The following is a 20261-nucleotide window of genomic DNA, read 5'->3' on the forward strand; positions in this document are numbered from 1 at the left end:
ACAATTTATGGTTGGCTAATTGTATTTTTGCATTTATTAAAAGGCATCTGAATTACACTATAACCACGGTCAAGGAAACTACTGGTTTTCTGTCATGTCTAAACTGTTTGAAAGACAATATCATGATCACTTTGCAACAATGCTTCTCCATAGCTAGTACAAAAACAGTGCTATCATAAATGCACATTATTACTACTGTCAAAAATCAAGAATTTTAAATATATGAAACATGTATCTTACGCTATCATAAATGCACGTTATTACTACTGTCAAAAATCAATAATTTTAAATATATGAAACGTATCTTACATTAAAGTTTATATCTGGTGAATAAAGAATAAACATAATTCACATGATGTTTGTTTTCTTTGCTTATTTGTAAAATTATAAAATAGGCTAGAATTACCTCAAGGCACTCTGTTTACTCTTACAATTACAAATTACCTTACATCTCTTCCAGGATTTGTGTTCTGATCTTCCACGTTATGGACCTCCCATCTGGTTCCTAAAATGTAGACCCAGGACAGTAATTATGAATCATCATGATTTCAGAAAGAATTATGGGATTTATAATTTGGAAAACTAAAATGCAACAATAAAAAAGATGAAAAAAGGAGGGAAAAAATGAATTCTGGTATTTATGTAGCACATTGCAATGACATTAGGCCCAGTTCATTCCACAAAATACTGCCTTTTCACATTCCAAATTCATGAGGGAAAAAAATACTTCCTGGTTCTCTGTATTTGATTACGGAATGAAACATCATCCTTACCTATAGAAGCCAGATTTCTAAGGACTTCCTGCATCACATCTCTGTAGAGATTCTTCTGGGAAGGATCCAGCAAAGCCCACTCTTCCTTAGTGAAGTTCACAGTCACATCCTCAAAGGCCACTGAGTTCTAAAATGTCCCACAAAAAGGAAGAGCATGCCAGGAGAGACTGACAACATGAGGGCTGCATTCTCAACATGTGAGATGTTCTCATGTTTCTGTGATTTCCAAATATTTAGTCCATGATTTGATCATCAAAACTTGTACTCTTAGGGATGGGGATATATCTCAGCAGATAGGGCATTTGCCTTGTAAGCACAAGGCTGTGGGTTCAATTCCTACAACCACACACACACACACACACACACACAAAAAAAAAAAAAAAAAAAAAAAAAAAACTTCTACTCTGAATTAGTCAGACAGGAGAAAGAAATTAAAGGGATATGAAAAGGAAAAGAAGAACTCAAATTATCAATATTCACTGATGCCATGAGTCTACGTTTAGAAGATCAAAATATTTCACCAGAAAATTTCTAGAACTCACAAATCAATTCAGCAAAGCAGAAGGATATAAAAAATATACAAAAATCAACTGCATTTCTATATGTAAGTGATGAACCCACTGCAAGAGATTAGGTGAAAAACCACATTCACGGCCTCTACAATAAGATACTTGGGAATCGATCCGACAAAAGAGGTGAAAGTCCTGTACAATGAAAACTACAGAATATTAAAGAAAGAAATTGAAGAAGACCTTGGAAGAAAAGAAGTTCTTCAATGCTCTTAGACAAATTAATGTTGTCAAATTGGCCATACTACCAAGAGCATTATACAGATTCAATGCAATTCCTACTAAAATCCCAATGACATTTTTCATAGAAAAAGAAAAACCAATCATGAAATTCATGTGGAAAAATAAGACCCAAAATACTCAATCATTAGAAGAATGAAGCAGAACACATCACAACATTACACATTATACTGCAGAGCAATAGTGAAAGAACTGGCATGATACTGGAACAAAAATAGACATGTAGACCAAAGGTACAAAATAGAAGGCAAAGAGAAACAACAAAATAACCATGGTTATCTCACACTAAGCAAAGGTGCCAAAAATACACCTTGGAAAAAACATAGCTTATTCTAAAAATGGTGCTGTGAAAACTGGAAATCTATATGTAAAAAAATGACATTAAATCTCTGTCTCTCACAGTGCCTGAAACCCAACTCAAAAGTGGATCAAAGAATAAGGCACTAAAACAGAGACCTTGCGCCTAAAAAATGAAAAGGCAGGCCCAAATCTTCATCATGTTGGCTTAGGACCTGACTTCCCTAACAAGACCTCTAGAGTGGAAGAAGCAAAATTAAGAATCAATAAATGGGATGAAATCAAACTAAGAAGCTTCTTCTCAGCAAAGAAAACAATCAATGACAAGGGAGAGGCTACAAGTGGGAGAAAATCTTGATCACATGACCTTCAGATAGAGCACACATCTCCAGGATATATAAAGAACTCAAAATATTTAACAAAAAAGCAAATAATCCAATCAATAAAAAGGTCAAACAACTGAGCAGACACTTCACAGAAGATATATATTTGAACAACAAATATATGAAAAAATGTTCATCAACTCCTGCAATAAGAGAAATGCAAATCAATACTACTGTAAAATTTCATCTCACTCCAGTCAGAATGGCAATTATCAAGAGTACAAGCAACAAAAAGTGTTGGTGAGTATGTGGGGGAAAAGGTGCACTCATATATTGTTGTTGAAACTGCAGATTGGTGCAACCACTTTGCAAAGCTGTATGGAGATCCTTTGGAAAACTTGGAATGGAGCCACCATTTGACCCAGCTATGTCACTCCTTGGTTTATACCCAAAGGACTGACAATCAGCATACTACAGTGATGCAGCCACATGAATGTTTACACCAGCTCAATTCACAATAGCTAAACTATGGAACCAACATAGATGCCCTTCAACAGATGAATGAATAAAGAAAATATGGTACATACACACAATGGAATATTACTCAGTCTTAGAAAAGAATGAAGTTATGGCATTTGAAGGTAAAATAGAGAATATCTTGCTAAGTCAATTAAGCCAATCCCAAAAAACTAAAGGTCAAATGTTTTCTCTGATAAGAGGATGCTGATCCATAGTAGGGCATAGGTAGGAGAGAATAAAGGAAATGTGGATTATGCAGAGAAAAGTGAAGGGAAAAGTGGGGTGCTGGGGATGGGAAGGATGGAATGAGACATACACATGTATGAAAAATTAAAAAAAAAAAAAAAAGATTTCCTGGTTTAAAGTTGCTATAGATACTATGATGTATCTCTTGGGGAAACGTGAATGAATAGTACGTGAGATTTTCCTATACTATTTGTACAACATTGTATAAATCTGTAATTATTTCAAAATAAAATTAAAAAAAAAAAGAAAGAGAAAAAAACTTGTTTTCTTTGGTGCACTCACTTCCTAAAACAGAAGCATGAGACTGGAACTATGGAGAAAAGCATCAGAAGAGTAAAAACACCCTTTCACTGTTGAGTCCAGGAAGTACGGAGTGCTCCTAGGTTACCCTTAATGTCTTTGTAGGCTGCATATCTAATACATGGAATCATAAAGCCATACTACCTAATGTGCAGAAGAGAGCTAATATTAGTTATTCTGACAGTATATATACTTAGAAATCCCTGAAGACAAAGTTGAACATGCCAATAGGGGGAGCTAAGTATTTGAGAGGGATCCCACAAAATTAAGCATTTTCACTGACTCATAGTGATTGAGGGTATATGGAAATAAAATGGTATTTACTGAACATTTGTTTTACTTTGGAAATTCTATTCTTTTATTCCACTCTTAATGTTAGAACCCAAAGGATCAAAAGTACCCCAATGTCTAAGAAAAAATTTTAAAAAAAGAAAGAAAAAAGAAAAAGAAAAAGAACCCTCTGAGTAAAGAGTCTAAGAGCTTGTATAAACAACAATTCGTTGATGTGGTCATGACATGGTAACTGGGGATTGAGTTCATCCTGTGTGACTACACCAAGAAAACAAGTAGAATGGGTAAGTGCTTCACTTTGGATCAAATTTAACCAACTAGTAAGCAAGAACAATCATCTAGAAACAATTTCATGATATCTTCCAATTACTATCAACATACAATGTGATACATGTCAAATACCCAATTAATAAACAGAATTACAATCATCGACAAAAAGTACATGTCCAAGTCCAATAAGAATTAAGAAATGTGTAACACCTATCATATTCTAGACAGCAGACTGTTGGATTATCCAATGTACAGTCATGTACCATAGAACAATGTTTTTCTCAAAGACACTTCTGATTAACAATGGGCTACACATACATGGTTATTCACAGTAAAGGAATTATTAATGTGTAGGTAGGGATGGCTGTACACACAAACCTAACACATGACCACTTTGGTATCTTGCAAAGTAAATGCTGTGCACGGTTATAGTCTAGGAAGCACTGGTGCCAGAGAGCCAAGCTATATAATACGCTATTCATTCTAGGATTGGCTAAATACACTATGGAGTTTGTGTAATGGGGAGCAAGCCTAAAAGTGCATGATCAGAGGGCTTAAGTGACTGAGACTATAAATAAAGAACTTTTATATTATCCTACTGGATACAGCATAGTATTACCAAGGAGATGAACAAAGATACAACAAGAAAAATTTTAGTGGCTTGAAATTCATATGGAAAATTGAATAATGACATAAAAGGTATTGTAGGAAAGTAGGAACATTCATATGCAATATAAAAGATGAGTCATGACAAACAGGTATCTAATTGAAAAAAAGGCATCATTTCCCTCAATTCCAGGGACAAATATTAATTCATTATAGATTTGTGAAATACAAAACTAAAACAGTTTCAGAAGTTTGCAGAGAAATTTTTTCTAAGGGAATAGAAAAGCACTTTTACATAAGAGCAGTAAGCAATACTGAAGAATAACAAATTCAAATATATTAAAATTAGGGAAAGTAAAAGATGAAAACAAGTTGGAGGAGAAGCCTGCAATACATAGGACATCACAGGGCCAGGGTAGAGAGTGAGATGAATAAATGCATAACTGAAATGGAAAATAGCCAGGACATGAAACAGAGGGTGAAAGTGGCATTAACTTGTTTAGAAACTATCTGTCAAGTCTTCAACAACAAAATTACAAAATACTTCTGAAAGAAATGATATATGTAAAGATAGTTGGTATTTGTGAGGATAAGGAATTATCCAAATTAACCATGGTCAGTTCAATCACTTTCCAATTGTGAAAGTGGGGAGGGTCCCAGGGACTGAACTCAGGGGCACTCAGCCACTGAGTCACATCCCTAGCCCTATTTTGTATTTTATTTAGAGACAGGGTCTCACTGAGTGGCTTGGAGCCTCGCTTTTGCCAATGTTGCCTTTGAACTCTGGATCCTCAGCCTCAGCATCCTGAGACACTGGGATTATAGGTATGTGCCACCATGCTCACAACCAATGACATTTCTCCACAAAAATAAAAAGTATCATTCTAATGTTCACATGGAATCACAAGGACACAAAAATGGAAGAAAAAAACAATGTGAAAAGCATCATATTTCCTGATTTCAAAACCTGCTCAACATACAGTAACAGAGACAGTGTAGCTCTGGTTAAAGGCAGACACGTACAGCAGTGGAGGAAAATGGGGGCCCAGGACAAGGCTGACCCAGAGAAGGAAAGGATGTGCCACAAGGGGCCAGAGTCACTCCAGGGGAACCAGTCCTCTGGGGAATGAATGGCTGGCAAACTTGCTGTTCATATCAACACCTGAAGTCAGAGCCTCACCTCACAGCACACGTGCACAGGAAATCCATGGGGACCAAAGTCCTGAAGTAAGATGTAAACCTCACTGTTAGGGTGACTGGATGGGGGCAGGGCATCAAGCAGCCTGCACATGCCCGAGGGAGCAACCAATCAGAAGCTGACAAATGACCACAGCCAATCCCAGGAGGACAAGGAGTCCTTGAGCATCTCCTCCCCCAACCTGGGTTAGAAAAACCCAGCCTCATTGGGGCCATGTGCACCTTCTCAGGTCCAGCACCCTGGTGGACTGGCGAGCCCAAGAGCAGTCTTGAAATAAAGTTTCTTTTTGATGCACATCTGCCCTGTCTGTTCTCCAGTTACCATCAACTGATCAGGTTACCCTAGTCTGCTCCTACACTCACCGATTCTTAGGACAAAATGCAGACAGAAGTCTCACAAGATGGATTTGGGAATGGTTTCCGAAATATGATACCATCTTCAAGATTAAGGAGAAAAAACAAACATGATTTGACCAAAAACTGTTTTCAGTCCTGTTCTGCAGCAATGAGTCTGGAACTGAAGGACACCAGCTAAGTGAAATAAGCCAGGCACAGAGACACGCCATGTGCTCTCACTCACATGGGAGCTGCAAGCTGACTTCACAGTAAGTACAGAGTAGTTACCAGAGGTGAGGAAGACAGGGGAGGGAGGAGAAGATGGGACCAGGGAAGGAGGCTGGGCATCAGGGACCAGAATGCACTCAGCAGGAGCCAGCAGGACTGCCCTCCAGCACAGCAGGGGGACCACAGTGCACTGCATGTCACTGTACTATTCATAATGAAGCTGGGGGAGCAGTCCACAGACACCAGGAAAGGACAAATGTTAGGAGACGGAAGTGTGGGTGGCCTGATCTGATCAAAAAGCACTGGGACGGGTGTGCAGCTAGCTCACTGCACCTCATATGCATGCAAAATTTAACAGTGAATCCACATGAAAAAGTGAAAACTTTGTCCTTTGTGGGACACCATCAGCAGAATGAATGGAACCCCAGAGAACTGTAGAAAATACCTGGCTATCAGGTTTCTGGAGAGGTGGTGATACCTGGAAAAAAGATCTTCATATTCCAAAGCAACCTACACTATCATGAATTCTTAGACTCCAAATTTACCTACCTGTATTTTGTGGAAATGTAGCACTTCTGTGCACCAACAATGACAGATTTATTTTTCTCTTTTCACTTCGAGCATTCTTGAACTTAGCACACAAAAATTCGTTTGAAATCTGTTTTCTTTAAAAAGGTAAGGTTTCGGAAATGTTCAACACATGCTCACGAGTCAGAAAGAAGACAACTCGAACAAAATGGAAAAAAAAGACGAACTAGGTACTTTTTTGAAATACACTTCTTTTCACTCTTTTAGAATGTTTACTTTGTTCATCTCTGAATAAATAAACTTCACTTTTGTGGAACCCTGGGTCTCAAATAAATGAGTAGCTCATTTCAGGTGAGAAACACAGAAAGCTGGTGCTGAGGGAGCACAGACAATTCAGGATTAAGGGCCAGGGAAGGCCCCTGCCAGCTGGGCCTCCTCCCACCTGGTCCTGCTCACTGAAATACTCCCTGGCCGCCCTCCCAGGAGACCTGCACCAGGACTCCAGTCTGTGAGGCTTTTCAGGTTTGCACAGCACTGCACTGGGCTGGGTGGTTCTCATGCTCTGGAGAGTTCTTGCTCCCTGACAACTGTGAGAGATGCAAGGGGCAGGAATCACTGCTGACCTGGCCCTCAGCACCAGCATCCACAGGTTGCTGCCCACCTTTCTCCATGAAGGGGAACAGGGCTTGGGGGAGACCATGTCCCAAGGAGGTCGCTGTCTAGATGAGGCTTGTTCCAGGAGATTCTCAGCCCTGGGGCCTCCAGCTGCTCCCCTGGCAGGCTGCACCCCACACCTCAGGCTGTCCTCTAGAAGGAGCTGACCCAGGGCCTGAAATTCCCTGCAACCTGCAAAACAAAGAGCAGCCTTGGGCAGCTTGTGGCAGCCCCAGGGAAGGACAGTGACTGAAGACACAGGACCCTGTGGGGTGTGCAATGGACACCTGTGCACAAGTTGTTCTGATGAGGTGTCTACCTGGGGAAGGTAAAGGAAGAGAAGCACAAAGAGCAGTAACAGTAGAGTTCCAGGTGACTGCTCTCTGCTTTCCCATCGTGGCAAATTCATGAACAGGCAATCAATCTTTGATGCTCTGCCCACTTGAATTCAGTATGAGGCTAAGGGGTTGGTAATGCTGGAAACTGAAGGGGAAATCAGAGTCTGGAAATGTGAACAGCTGGAATTTTGAGGATCAACTGAGAGCCTGGCAGCGGTTAGGTGGGGAAAGTAAGGTGGTATCCCGGAGAAGGAAGGAAAGGGACCCCTCAGTCAGCATCCTCCACCCAGGAGCCCACACCTCAGTCAGGAGCCCCTGAGGCCCTCTGCCTTCACTGCACACTCAGAGCCTCGGGCAGGGGTCCAGCGGTGCACAGAGGGCTCTGCCAAAGTGGCTGCAGACCAGGCACCACACTGGGAACCACCCTGGACCAGCCCACACCAAGGCCTGAAGGCAGCAGGGCTGAGCTGGAGCAGCATCTGACTCAGCTCTGGGTGGGCCAACTCCGGAGCTGACAGAGGGAGGCCAGAGTCCAGCCACCCCTGCTCCCACCAGTCCTAACCAGCCCACCTCCCCCAGGAGTCCTGGCCCCACCACTCACCATTTCCTGCCTTCTGGGAAGTTCAGACATCCTTCCTGGGGATCTCACAGCACCTGCAGCTCACAGGGAGACAGTCTCAGCCAGAGCCACTGGGGCCTCACACAGCAGAGGAGACACAGTCCTGGAGATGGATTCTGAGCTGCACAGGTTGAGAGATCAAGGCCTGTGACTGTGGAAGGCCACCCTCTCCCACCAGCTGCCTGCTGACTGCCCAGGGCTCCACAAGACCCCTCTCTCACCCCAGCCCATACATGCACACTGTGGGGCCATGAGTGACAGGGGATGGATCAGACTCCTGGATAAGTGAGGGCAGATGGACAAGTTGTTGGCAAAAGCCCACATCAGGCAGGGTTTCTTCCCTGCAAGGGGACCTGCCCCACCATGGGGATGTTTCCACTCAGGTAGATTTAAGCCCTTTCCCAAGTAGTTCCTGTCGTCCTCCTGCTCTGGGGAGACTCTTCCTGCATCTTTTGCTTAGACACAGAGTCACAAGCAAGTGTGAAGAATTACACACTCAGTGTCCAAGGCTGTTGATCCCGACCTCAAAGATGGCTGGGGCCAGGTCAGGCCAGACTGGAGAGGAGGGAGACAGGCAGCTTTCACTTAGGAAGAGTTGGGGCTGCATGGCCAAGGCCTCCTCACACTGTAACTCTCTCAACTCACTTCCAGCCAAGAAAATTAAGAGATAACAAGGAAACACAATTATTAAATGCACGAAAAACTAACTATATGGCACTAAAAGAGATTTTAAAAGAATGCAAAGCAAACAATTGAAGTAACTCAGGAAAGAAGATTGCTTCACCCCCAGTTCATAGGAAAACACAATCCCAAGTTGGAAGCCAGATTCTGACTAATGAAATGCAGCCCCAGGAGGGCTGAGTCTACAGTGGCCAAGAGGGGACACACAAGGATTTACATCTGAGAGTCCAACATGTCCTACATAAGAGGATAAAGAAAGTCCAAAGAAAAGACGGATAAACACAAGTTTACTCCATCAAACTGCAACAGGGTGCAAGAAGGCTGCCCTACCTCGGGGGAAATGTCTGCAGTCCCACAAAGGAAATAAATTCACCTGCAGGTATGTTGAAAGAAAAAGAAATAACTTCACAAATGAATTAAACAAGAGAAAATGCCTGACCTCCGTTTCAAAAAACAGAACTGCACAGAAGACTGCTCATGCAAATGGTATTCAGAGAAAAGCAACATGTAGCCACTTGAAAGTAAAGAGGATAGACGTGTGCAGGGCATGAACACACATGGATGAACAGGAAGAACTCATCCACACACTACACTGGAATTTAGCAGTAATCTGAATTCATCCATAATCTATAACCTGACAAAGATCCGCCAATGTGAAAACACTGCACATGTGGGGACCAATTAAAAAAAAAAAAAAAAAAAGAATGAAATTGTCAAGAACATAAATGAGAAAGCTATCAAGTTCCTGAGGCAGGAACAGGTGGGGGAACTTGGAGACCCACAGCCTCAACAGCAAACCCAGTCTAAGGTACTGAGGCAGAGGAACCACCTTACACGTCACAGCACCACAGTGACAGAGGACTAATGCAGCACTAAGTTAGTGAAAACTCAGTAAGACAGAAGCAAGGAACATTCTGCCTCCTCACACTTGGTGAAAGACAAGGAATGAGAGAAAGAAGTGGCACTGCGCTCACCTGCAGGCACAGGTAGGGCAGAGCAGGGAGAGAGGGCGGCCTGCCCAGGGCCCATTCCCCTCTATTTGGACGGGAGGTGCCCAGGTGTTCAGATACTCACTAAAGTGAGCACTGAAACTATTTCAGGAACTCTCTCCTCTTCACATCTCACTACCCTGTCCACGTAAACGTCAACCAAGAACACAGAAATCTTACATTCAGTCAAGGAATGAAATACTTACGTGCTTGGGGACAAACTGGAACTGAATGGCAGCAGATCTGATGGAGGACACAGGACCCAGCTCAGGGAAGCAGCCTGTCACCGCAGTTCACCAGGAACCCCCGCTTGGTGGCGGAGCACACTCCCAACCTGCACGCAGCCCAGGTGGCTCCTGCTAGGCAAGGAGGGGACCTCAGCAGCTGGGCGTTGGTTCTGGAAGGTCACTTGCTCTCCTCTCTCCAGAGTGGAGGGTTCCTTCCTGCAGGACCTCAGTTCTCACTAGCACCCAGCACCCGCCAGCAGGCACAGGAAGGTCCTTGCCTGTGAGGCCACGCTGAGCACCGAAGCCGGGGACCCGCGCCCAGCCCACCCCGCGGGACCAGGGGACAGGCCCCAGGGCCACCCTCCAGCGGGGACTCCGCCGCCCTAGGCAGCCGCCCTCGGGGACCCCGCCCAGCCCACCCCCGGGACCTGGGGACAGGCCCCAGGGACACCCTCCAGCTGGGACTCCGCCGCCCTAGGTAGCCGTCCTCGGGGACCCCGTCCAGCCCACCCCCGGGACCAGGGGACAGGCCCCAGGGCCACCGCAGCCGGACTCGGCCACGCTCCGCAGCTCACACGCCGGGTCCGCACGGCAGGTGCTGACCGGGTCCCCCCAGCCCAGGCCGCACACGCACCTTGCTTCCTCCGGGGTGACCCGCCGTCCTCCCGAGGGACCTCCGGGGCGCGTGGGGCGCACAGGTTGCGCAGACGCAGCGGAGATGCCCGAGCACAGGACGCCCGGCCCGGAGGAAGGAGCTGAGCGCTGAGCAAGGAAAGAGCGCGAGACCGCGGAAGCCCGCCCCGCCCCTCCGTCCGCGCCTGATTGGACAGCTCCGCCCCAGCGCCCTGACGGACGCATCCAGGCACCGCCCCAGCCCCGAGCGACAGCTAATGCCACCCAATCCCTGGCTGAAGTCAGCAGAGTGACAGGCGCTTGACCCCGCCCTCTGCAGCAGGACTCCCTGCCCGCGGGGACCTGACCCTGGCGGGAAAGGTTCTTATTTCTCCTGGTGTAGAAGGCGGTGCCTGAATGGGAGCCACAGACGCCAGCGCCGCGTGGAAACGAACGTGCTGTTCAGATCGGAAGCAATATGAGAATACATTAAAATTTCAATTTGCATAAACTCCTCACCTGTGTTCTTTTGAGTGGAGGACCTCAGTTTTGAAAAGGCCATGTTCAATTGCAATAAAATATGCATGCTTTAATAGCTTTAAATTTCCTGAAAACCACATAAAAGCATTTAAAGAATTGGTACAATACCTCGGGTATAGCTCAGTGGTAGAGTATTATCTGCCAAAAGCAAGGCCCTGCGTTCCATCCCCAGCAAAAACCAATGATTCAAAAAACCAGAAAGGAACTCACAGGTGAAATTGGTTGTGATTTCCTTAATGCAATGTATTTAAAATACCATTGTTTTACTACGAAATCAGCACAATGAGGTATTATTATTAATTAAGTACTCCTCCTTACGGTACTACTTCTTCAAAATTTTACTGTATTACAATCTTTAGGTAGAGCAGTGCTGACCATCCACACTCCATGTCCTCAGGAGTAGGAACCTACTTTTTGTTGGGTTTGAATTCCTTAGAAGTTTTTACATATGCTTCCCATACAATCTCATTAGTTTCTCTTTGTTGTTCCTTCTGCAAACATCCACTTAGATACTGAATACAAATAGTAAACTCAGACACTCTGGTCTTATCATTCCCTGAGATATAAAGCACCCAGGTTTTACCTTCCATCATGCTGTCATCTGAAGTTTTCCATAGATGCCTTTCAGCATGTCTTAGAAGCCCTCCTGTAATTCAGGGGTGCTAAAGGTTTTATCATGGATGAGCATTGGATTTAGCTAAACTTAATCTTGTCAAATTCGCTTTCATATTTTATTACCTTATGATAATGTGTTATATTGCTTTTGTTCTCTAAATCACATTTGTGCTCATGAGACAATTTTGCTTGGTTTCCAGTAATTGTTATATCTTGCTACATTCAACCTGTCTTTGTTTTTGAAGCTATGTGTCTACACTTATAAGAGGTACAGGCTGATGGTTTTCTTTAAGAGAGGTTATTGTCTGTTCCCTGGTAACAGTTTATGCATATGATACATAGGTAAGTTTTCTCTTCCATTTACAAGATATCCTTTATTGAATGTCACATTGTTTTGGGGATTTACAATATCATGAAATACAATGCCATCACCTTATAATATCGCTAACTCAATCTTAATAACCATGCATTACTTCACATGCCTATTTCTGTGGTGAGAACACTGAAGTCTACTCTCTGGGTGCTTTTCAATAAAAATTGCATCCTTATCACCTGTCATCACCACATTTTACAAAGGATCTTTTGCATTTCCCCCAACTAAATGAAGTTTTGTGCACTTTGAACAACATCTCCCTAAACTCCACCGTAGAACCTGATAATCACTAATTTACCATCTGCTGTGTTTTGGAGTTCACCTTGAAGCACTTGTACTAATTTTGTTCCAACTATGGTAAAATTCACTGGGGGCTGGGCATTTATGAGAACATTTTAAATGAATGTCTTTGTGACAGTTCCTTGCACACGGTCTGTTTCTTTGCATATAGACTTGTTAATATATTCTACATTCCCTTGTGTCTACTTTCATCCCTTGCCTATCTGGTGATGTATTTATGAGCTGTATTCCACTTTTCTAGACCTCTGTGGCAGTTGAGAAAGGACAATGTGGTTGAAAGAGAGTTTGGGTAGTCCATGCCTGATGTCTCAGGGTCTTCTGTGGTGGGATCATCTCCTGTACTTGATACTCATTTTTATTGTGTGAGTTAAATGAGGTGTAGAATACAAATTAGGGTTTTGAGTTTCAATTCCTGGTGATCAGGAATGCTGAGCACCTGTTAGTCATTTTATGTCTTCTTTTAAAATATCTGTACAGGTTCTGATCCATGTCAAATCAGATTAATAGATTTTTTCTTTTTTCTATTGACTTGCATGAGTTCCATGTACACATAGAAACAGTACTGTAATGAGACATGTGGTTAATAAACATTTTTTTTCACCAGCTTATTCCTTTGTTGTTCAGAATGATTTAATGTATTCACTCTTTTGTTTTGTTTTTATTCCCTTTGTTCTTGGTGTCCTATCCAAACACATAATGGTTAAGACCCACACCAAAAGCTATTCTACTATATTTTTTCCTATTTTCATGTTAAATCACAGGGAATAGTACCTTACACCTCTTAAGATGTTCATCACAAAAAAGTGTTATCAAAATTTGGCCAGAATATGGAGAAAAGGGAATTGTGGTGGAGATGACATTTGGTACAGACATCATTGAGAAGACTGTGCAGGTTCCTCAGAGGAAAGAAAGATAGAGGTAATTATGACTGCACAACCTGTCCTCCAGCTGTGCACACACAGGACATGAGATCAGCACTTGTGGGCACATCTGCATTCCAATATTCATTTCCGCTTCACTACCAGTAGCAAATATGAAGAAACAAGCTAAATATACAGTGAAGGAAGACTGAATTAAAGAAAGGTAGGAGGTGTGTCTGTGTGAGTTTTGAAAAGAAGATGCTTTGTCATTGTGTGCATTGAACTAAAAAACTGATACTAAACGAAAAAGGAAGACAAAAAGGAAAATAATCACATAAACTCTGTTACATACTGAGTCTAATTCACAAGACAAATATGAAGAGAAAAAGGGAAACTGTCATCAGTAAAGCTTGTTTTAGGCTGGGTAGACTGAGAGGTACTGAGCAGCTGTGGGAGGGAGTGCCAGGGGAGTAGGTCAGCTACGGCCCTCTCACGTCTGTATAAAAGCATCCTATTGTGCCAGGAATAAACATAATTTTATTTGTTGGTGGAATAAAGAAACAAAAATATAAAACAACTTCTCATTTTTAAAGATATTTGAACTACATTTAAGAAACAACGTAATGTCCTGGGGACTGAAATATTTGCATGTGCCAAAATTTGTTTTCAATAGTCATTAATTTGACCAGTTTCAACTTCAGAATTCCTTGTGCTTTAATTAATTAAGACTGATGGTAGCCCATCAAGAGAATGTGCAAGTCAGGCAAGGTGGCGGACACCTCCAACCCCAGCAGCTGGAGATGAAAAGGCAGGAGGATTGCAAGTCCAAACCAGCCTCAGCAACTTAGTGAGGCCCTAGACAGCCATGTAATACACTAAATAAAATATTTCAAAAGGGCTGGGTATGTGGCTCTGTGGTTAAGCACCCCTGGAGTCAATCCCCAGTGCCCCCCCCCAAAAAAAAAAGCAAAAGAGAGAGAGAGAATGTGCAAGAACTGTAAAGAACTGTGGAGATGATCAAAGCACCAATGTGGAATCTCCCCACTGCTGTGGTTTGGATAGGTTTGGGTGCTGAATAAGCCTTCAGCTACTGAAATTTAATTTCCATGGTGAAGTATTAAAAGGGTAGAAATTCCTTATGGCTCTGGGGCTTAGGGGTGGAAACGTAGGAAATAATTAGGGCAGCCATGATTGTTTCATGGTGGCCTGTATGAATAGGCAGAGAGAGACAACACACACACACACACATACACACACACACTCACACACACACTCACTCACACTCCCCGTTTGTGGTCATATTTGTGTGCTGTGAGCAAGAAGGGCATCACCAGGTGCAAGTTCTCAAATCTCTGCAACTCAGAGCTACATGAGCCTTTTTCTTTGTGAAGTCAACTTGCTTCAGATACGTTGTTTCAGTGATGAGAAGCGGACTAATTAGGAACTTGGCAATGACAGTGAGATCATTACTATTGATACTCTGAAAATGTTTACGCATCTTTGGAACTTGTGACTGGGCAGGAAGGAAAAGCTAGAACAACCACAGAATGCTGAAAATAGCCATTATGGGTTGTTCTGCTCAATAGGAGGAGACGGCAGGACTGGAAAAGAGCCAAACTGCATCAGAGTGACTGGGTTGTGCCAAATCAAAAGCCCAGGGGTGTATTTTCAGAATACAGTATTTAGCTTTAAATGTAAAATGATGGGATGTGGGTAAGGCAGCTGGAGGGAGAGCAGGGTGGAAAGTTACAGGTAAGTTATGGCAGTGTGAAAATTTGCAGCTCGTTGGCAAACAGGAGGTGAGAAGGAAGCCACCTACCACCACCTGACCAAGAGGTAACTGTGTACATGCCAAAAGGCACTCAATCCAGGGGACTTTCCCACCACAAGAGCACAAAGGGATGTGGGGACTACTAAAGATACATTTTTTTAAATAACCCAATAGGAGACAGTAAAAGCTAGGAGGCCTTTCAGTAAGACTGTGCTCCCCGTAGCACTTGGCCAATGAGGAACTGGGTGAGGGATCTTGCAATGCAGGAGATAAAACACTGGTTGTACCCGATCTGGAGTTCCCTGACCACCAGGCACCCAGTCTTGCAAGACCGTCATCAAAATAATGTCTTTTTTGCTGTCTCTTGTGTCTTTTAACCCATTCTTTAGACTTGGACAGGTGAGTGTTTCTCACAATTAGCTATGAATCCACTACTGTCCCTCACATTGCCATTGTGGATTCAGAAATCTAGCAACAAAACATTTGATAAGAATTTTCTGTGGTTATATTCTCTTATAATTGCAAGACACCAGTTTTGCCTTATTCCTCTCATAAAATCATTTTCTTTCCAGTGCCAGATAAGTTGGGCCACTGGTTGAATTCTAAGCAGAAAGCAGTCACTCCTGAGGGTTCTCCATCTGCAGCAAAATGGTCTCCCCTGCTGGCTTCTCCAAATCTCAGCCTGATAAGTGGTCCTCACAGATTTTTCAGGCTGGCAGGCTTTCAGGACATCTCGAGAGGAAAGCAGGAACAGTTTCAGATTGTGTGAGCTGGCCGGTGAGCTCTGCTTCATATAGAGATGTGGGTGTGTCCCTGACATCCCCAAAGGGCCTCTGGGAACACAGCACCCACCTCCTGACAACAGCAGGCAGGCTCAGGAGTGCTCCAGGCAGACAGTGCTCTCCAGAGCACAGGTGAAGGACCCGTCAACCTGCCAGGGTGGACATGGGGTCAAACCATTAGAAACACTTCACCTGTGCAGGTGTGTGGTGGTCATGAATCAGGTACTACGAAAACTGAGAGCGCAGTCCTCCCCTGTGGGTTCACTGTGGCTTCTGTGTGTGCCCCAGAGACCAAGTCCTGTATTCGAAGGAGCCCAGTGACTAGCCTGTGCCCTGAGCCTGCTAATCTGAGATGACATCCACCATTCCCTCTCTGAATGGCAGGATTTTATATTTGCCATGTTCAGTGTGAGAGAAAGTGCCGAGCCTCACTTGCAGACATGTTTTTGAGATCGCTGAACATGTGCATGGTGTTTTACATGGAAAGAACTCAGAAAAACTCTCAGCTTTCTTTCTTAGACCATTAGAAACAATGACGGGTGGAGAGCTGAGTCCCTGAGCTTCTTTTCTCAAAGGAATTAGAAAGCTGAGCTTCTGCTGCCTGTGTGGTGCCTGCTCCCATCCCAGGCTTTGCTTGCTGGCCACAGGTCCTCCTGTGTCATTCCCAGCACCAAGAATCACACCGTCTCTCTTACAACACAGTTGCATATGTGCAGAATGTTATGCACACACTGATTTCTGGATGGGAATAACAGAAATGAAAATTATCACAAGTTTAATAACAAGAAGAGGAGAGAAGTGACTGGGGCCAACCAAGCAAGAGGAACTCAATGAATTGTTCCAGTTACATTCCCTAGGACTGTAGCTGTTGCAGGAGGACCCACAACATTCACAACATTCAGCTTGGATTAGGACCCTGTCCACAACACCCTGGAGAGGGCAGTACTGGGGTCCTGATTTCTACCTCTGTGGTAGCTTGAAACTAAGATAGCCCCTGTTGTAAACAGGGTCTAGAGAGGACAACATTCAGCTTCCTACTGTATAAATCAGGGTGCTTGGTGTGGGTCACTCATGGGTTTCATATGATAACCAAGTGGTGGCCTTCTTTCTACACTGAGCACCTACTGGGCTCCCCTTACCCTTAAAAACACATCTTACACTCTAGACACCCTTTAGAACAAATGAGACTCTGATAAGACATGAGATTACCAAAACTCTTCCAGCATCAAAAGCTCTGAGAAATAAATGTCTATTTTTTTAATAAAACATGTAATCAGTGGTACTTTGTTATAAAGCCAACGTGAACCTGAGACAAAGTGATATCTCAGCATTTTATTTTGCTGTTGAGAAGTGAGTCACTAACCATGTAGGGTCATGAACCATCGTAGAAGCTGCCTACCACACAGGTTTCAATGAGACACATGGTTCCAATTCCAAATCTAGGGGATTTGCTGGAAATACTATTGCCAGAGTATGACAGTGACTAAATTTTTTTCAGTTTCAACCTTTATCTTACCTGATGCAGAATGGAAAGTAAAGCACAACAGAGAATTAAATTTTCCATGTTTACATGATTGGAACCTGGGTAAATAGTATCCCATGCTGCCTTCTACTGCATCTTGAAATTCTTTGTCCCTAACTCTGTAAATTGTCCACCAGTGGCAATACACTATGAGTTTTATTACTTGTATCCCATACACACTTGAGGTCTCTAGGAAGTCAGTGACAGTGTTATCCACTTTGTACACACTGGAAGAAGTTGAAAGACATGTTTCATCTAAATTTACAGAAATTTAAGAGAGTTGGGGGGGAAATAAATTCTGAACACCCCATGATCAGTTAAATCAAGGACACTTGCGACGTTCAGGACAGCCCAGAGTGCTGAAAGGAAGTCTGCATTTGCATAATATTTTAAAGGATGTATCAGGAGAACAGGATGAGAAGTCATAATCAAAAGAGCTGTGTGGAGTAGGTCATGTTGATGGAAGTGACACAGGAAATGGATTTTTGAGGAACTCAACTCACGTATTTGGTGAGTGACTCCAAGAGGACTTAGATCACTGATAGCCAAGCATTCACATCCTAGAAATGGTCCCTATTCCAGCTCACTTGAAAGGGAACACCCAGGAGACTAAAATGTTTTCTTGCTGTATGTCAACTTTCAGAAGCTCTAGTAGAAAACAGGCCCAGCGTTACATGCATTAACTCGGACCTCATATTAGATGTTCTCAACCACATATCAGGAGGCCTTCACGGGTAACACAGGGCAGGCCCATGCAAGGTCAGTCCTAAATCTGTTCCCATGTGGGCAGTCCACACCTATAAGTGGGGAAATGAGATGGGACCGCCTGGACAGGAGCCCTGGTGAGTTTGTCTCATTGGCATGGCTGGCAGGATGGGAAGGAGAGTGTTGAGGACCAGCTTGGTTTACTCAGGTGTCAATCCTGGGACTTCATTCTGTCATCTGGTGTCCTACATGGCTGGACTCCATGCAGTTGCTCGTCTGTGCCTGTTTTGGGATAATAATTTTAATGAGGGCTTCCTCTGGGGGACCAGGCAGGCAGGGCACTGGAGCCTGTTGGATGAGCATCCTCTGCAGAGTTCCTTGAAGGTTAGTGAAGAGCCATTTGAAGATTTGCCTGCTTGAACAAAAATTAAGAGCACTACACCACCAATATGACCAGTGCTGATCTGGGATGAGATTGGCACAGATGGTCTCCACAGGAAGTGTAATATAATATAAAGCTGCTCCCCTGCCCTTTACACTGCAGTCATTTCCCTGCCTTCCAACTTCTTGTCAGTCTGTGAACATCCTAGCTAGCTATTGTTTCATCAGTTTGCAAGTATCCTTCTCCATTATTGGTGAATTGACTGCTTAAGGATACTTCTCTGCCATTTTCTCTCTCTTCTCCTCATATTCATGCTCTCTCTCTCCTACTCACTTCCTTTTACTCCCCTCCTAGCTTTTCTCACTCTCTCTTGCATATGCTATCTCTCTCTCTTTTCCTCTCATTTTCTCTCTTACCCTGTAGAGAGACACTCTGTTTGCTTAGTAAACCCTCTTATGTCAATTCCAGTGTCCAGAGTGTTTTTTGGGTTCTTACATTGGTGCTGTGACTCAGATGGGCTCTTCCACTGTCTCTTAAGCAAGTAGAACCCCATCTGATGCCCCAGTGCCCCCGGACACAGCCTCACATTCCATTAACCTGGACGCTCTGCTCTGCATTCATCACCAGACTTCAGATTGGTGAATTCTCTAGTCGGGTTCCCCTAGGCCGACTTAAATACTGCTCTGTCAACCTGAGAGGTGACCATTGAGTATCTGGGGCCCTCCAGGAGGCTGAGGATGGGGGGTACCCCCAGTCATGACTTTATAGTTACGGCTGGCCCCCTTAATTGGTCTCATCTGCCGGGTGGGTTCCTGATTTTATGGTGGAGATTCTTTCAGGGTTGAGGTGCCTCTTCACACTCACACTCACTCTCATAAACCCTGATGTCAGGTCCTCAACCCTCATGGCTTTTGCTCGGCCCACACTGATGTTTGGGTGATGACCCCATCATTGTGCTGCCTTCTCATCTCCAGTCTGTTAATCGGTGGCCTTGGGATGCTGGCGCACAGACTCAGCTGTATCAGTCTCCACCATGGGATCTGGGTCCTCCATTCTGGCAGATTCACCCCTGGGATTAGACAACTTTAGAACCCTTTGCCTGACCCCTGGCTTAAAACCATCAAATAATCAATCCAAAATGGCCACGTAATGGCACACAGCTTCTGTGAGCAAGCGGGCAGATGGAAAGGGATTCCTTATCTTCAAGTCTTTTTTTTTCTTACGCTTCTTTGTTCTTCTTGCAAACTTGAACGCTTCCTTTTGGCTTCTTCTTCCCCTCTTAATCCCTCCTCCTCTCCAACTTTGACTCAGCTAACAAACCACCCCGATACCAGTCCACTGTGACAGAGGCCCCTCCGGTCCCTGCTTCTCCATCTCCTTTACCCCATTCTGTCTCTGCTTCCATTCCCCTGCCCAGCCTACCTAGTCCTCCTGCCACGAGGTCCCGCATACGTATTCTAGTCCCCACTATGGGAAGTGGCCGGTGTGGAGGGAGTAACCAGCCCAACAGTCAGTGGCATGTCCCAGTAAGGAGTGTGATACAGCAGCCCCATTCCTCACAAGTAGTG

At 43.9% G+C, this 20261-nt stretch overlaps 1 protein-coding gene across 1 annotated transcript in view; it reads right to left on the minus strand.

Moving 5' to 3' along the window:
* Positions 1–20261, minus strand: part of LOC124973409 (zinc finger protein 709-like) — an 87634-nt gene that overhangs the window by 9368 nt on the left and 58005 nt on the right. Inside the window, exons 2-3 of the mRNA XM_047537348.1 lie at positions 774–900; positions 445–505 (exon numbers count right to left, since the gene is read on the minus strand). Of these exons, the coding sequence (XP_047393304.1) occupies positions 445–505; positions 774–900 (188 nt within the window). The remainder of the gene's footprint in view (positions 1–444; positions 506–773; positions 901–20261) is intronic.

The sequence above is a fragment of the Sciurus carolinensis genome (genome assembly GCF_902686445.1).
Source record: "Sciurus carolinensis chromosome 19 unlocalized genomic scaffold, mSciCar1.2 SUPER_34, whole genome shotgun sequence".
Taxonomy (NCBI): Eukaryota; Metazoa; Chordata; class Mammalia; order Rodentia; family Sciuridae; genus Sciurus; species Sciurus carolinensis.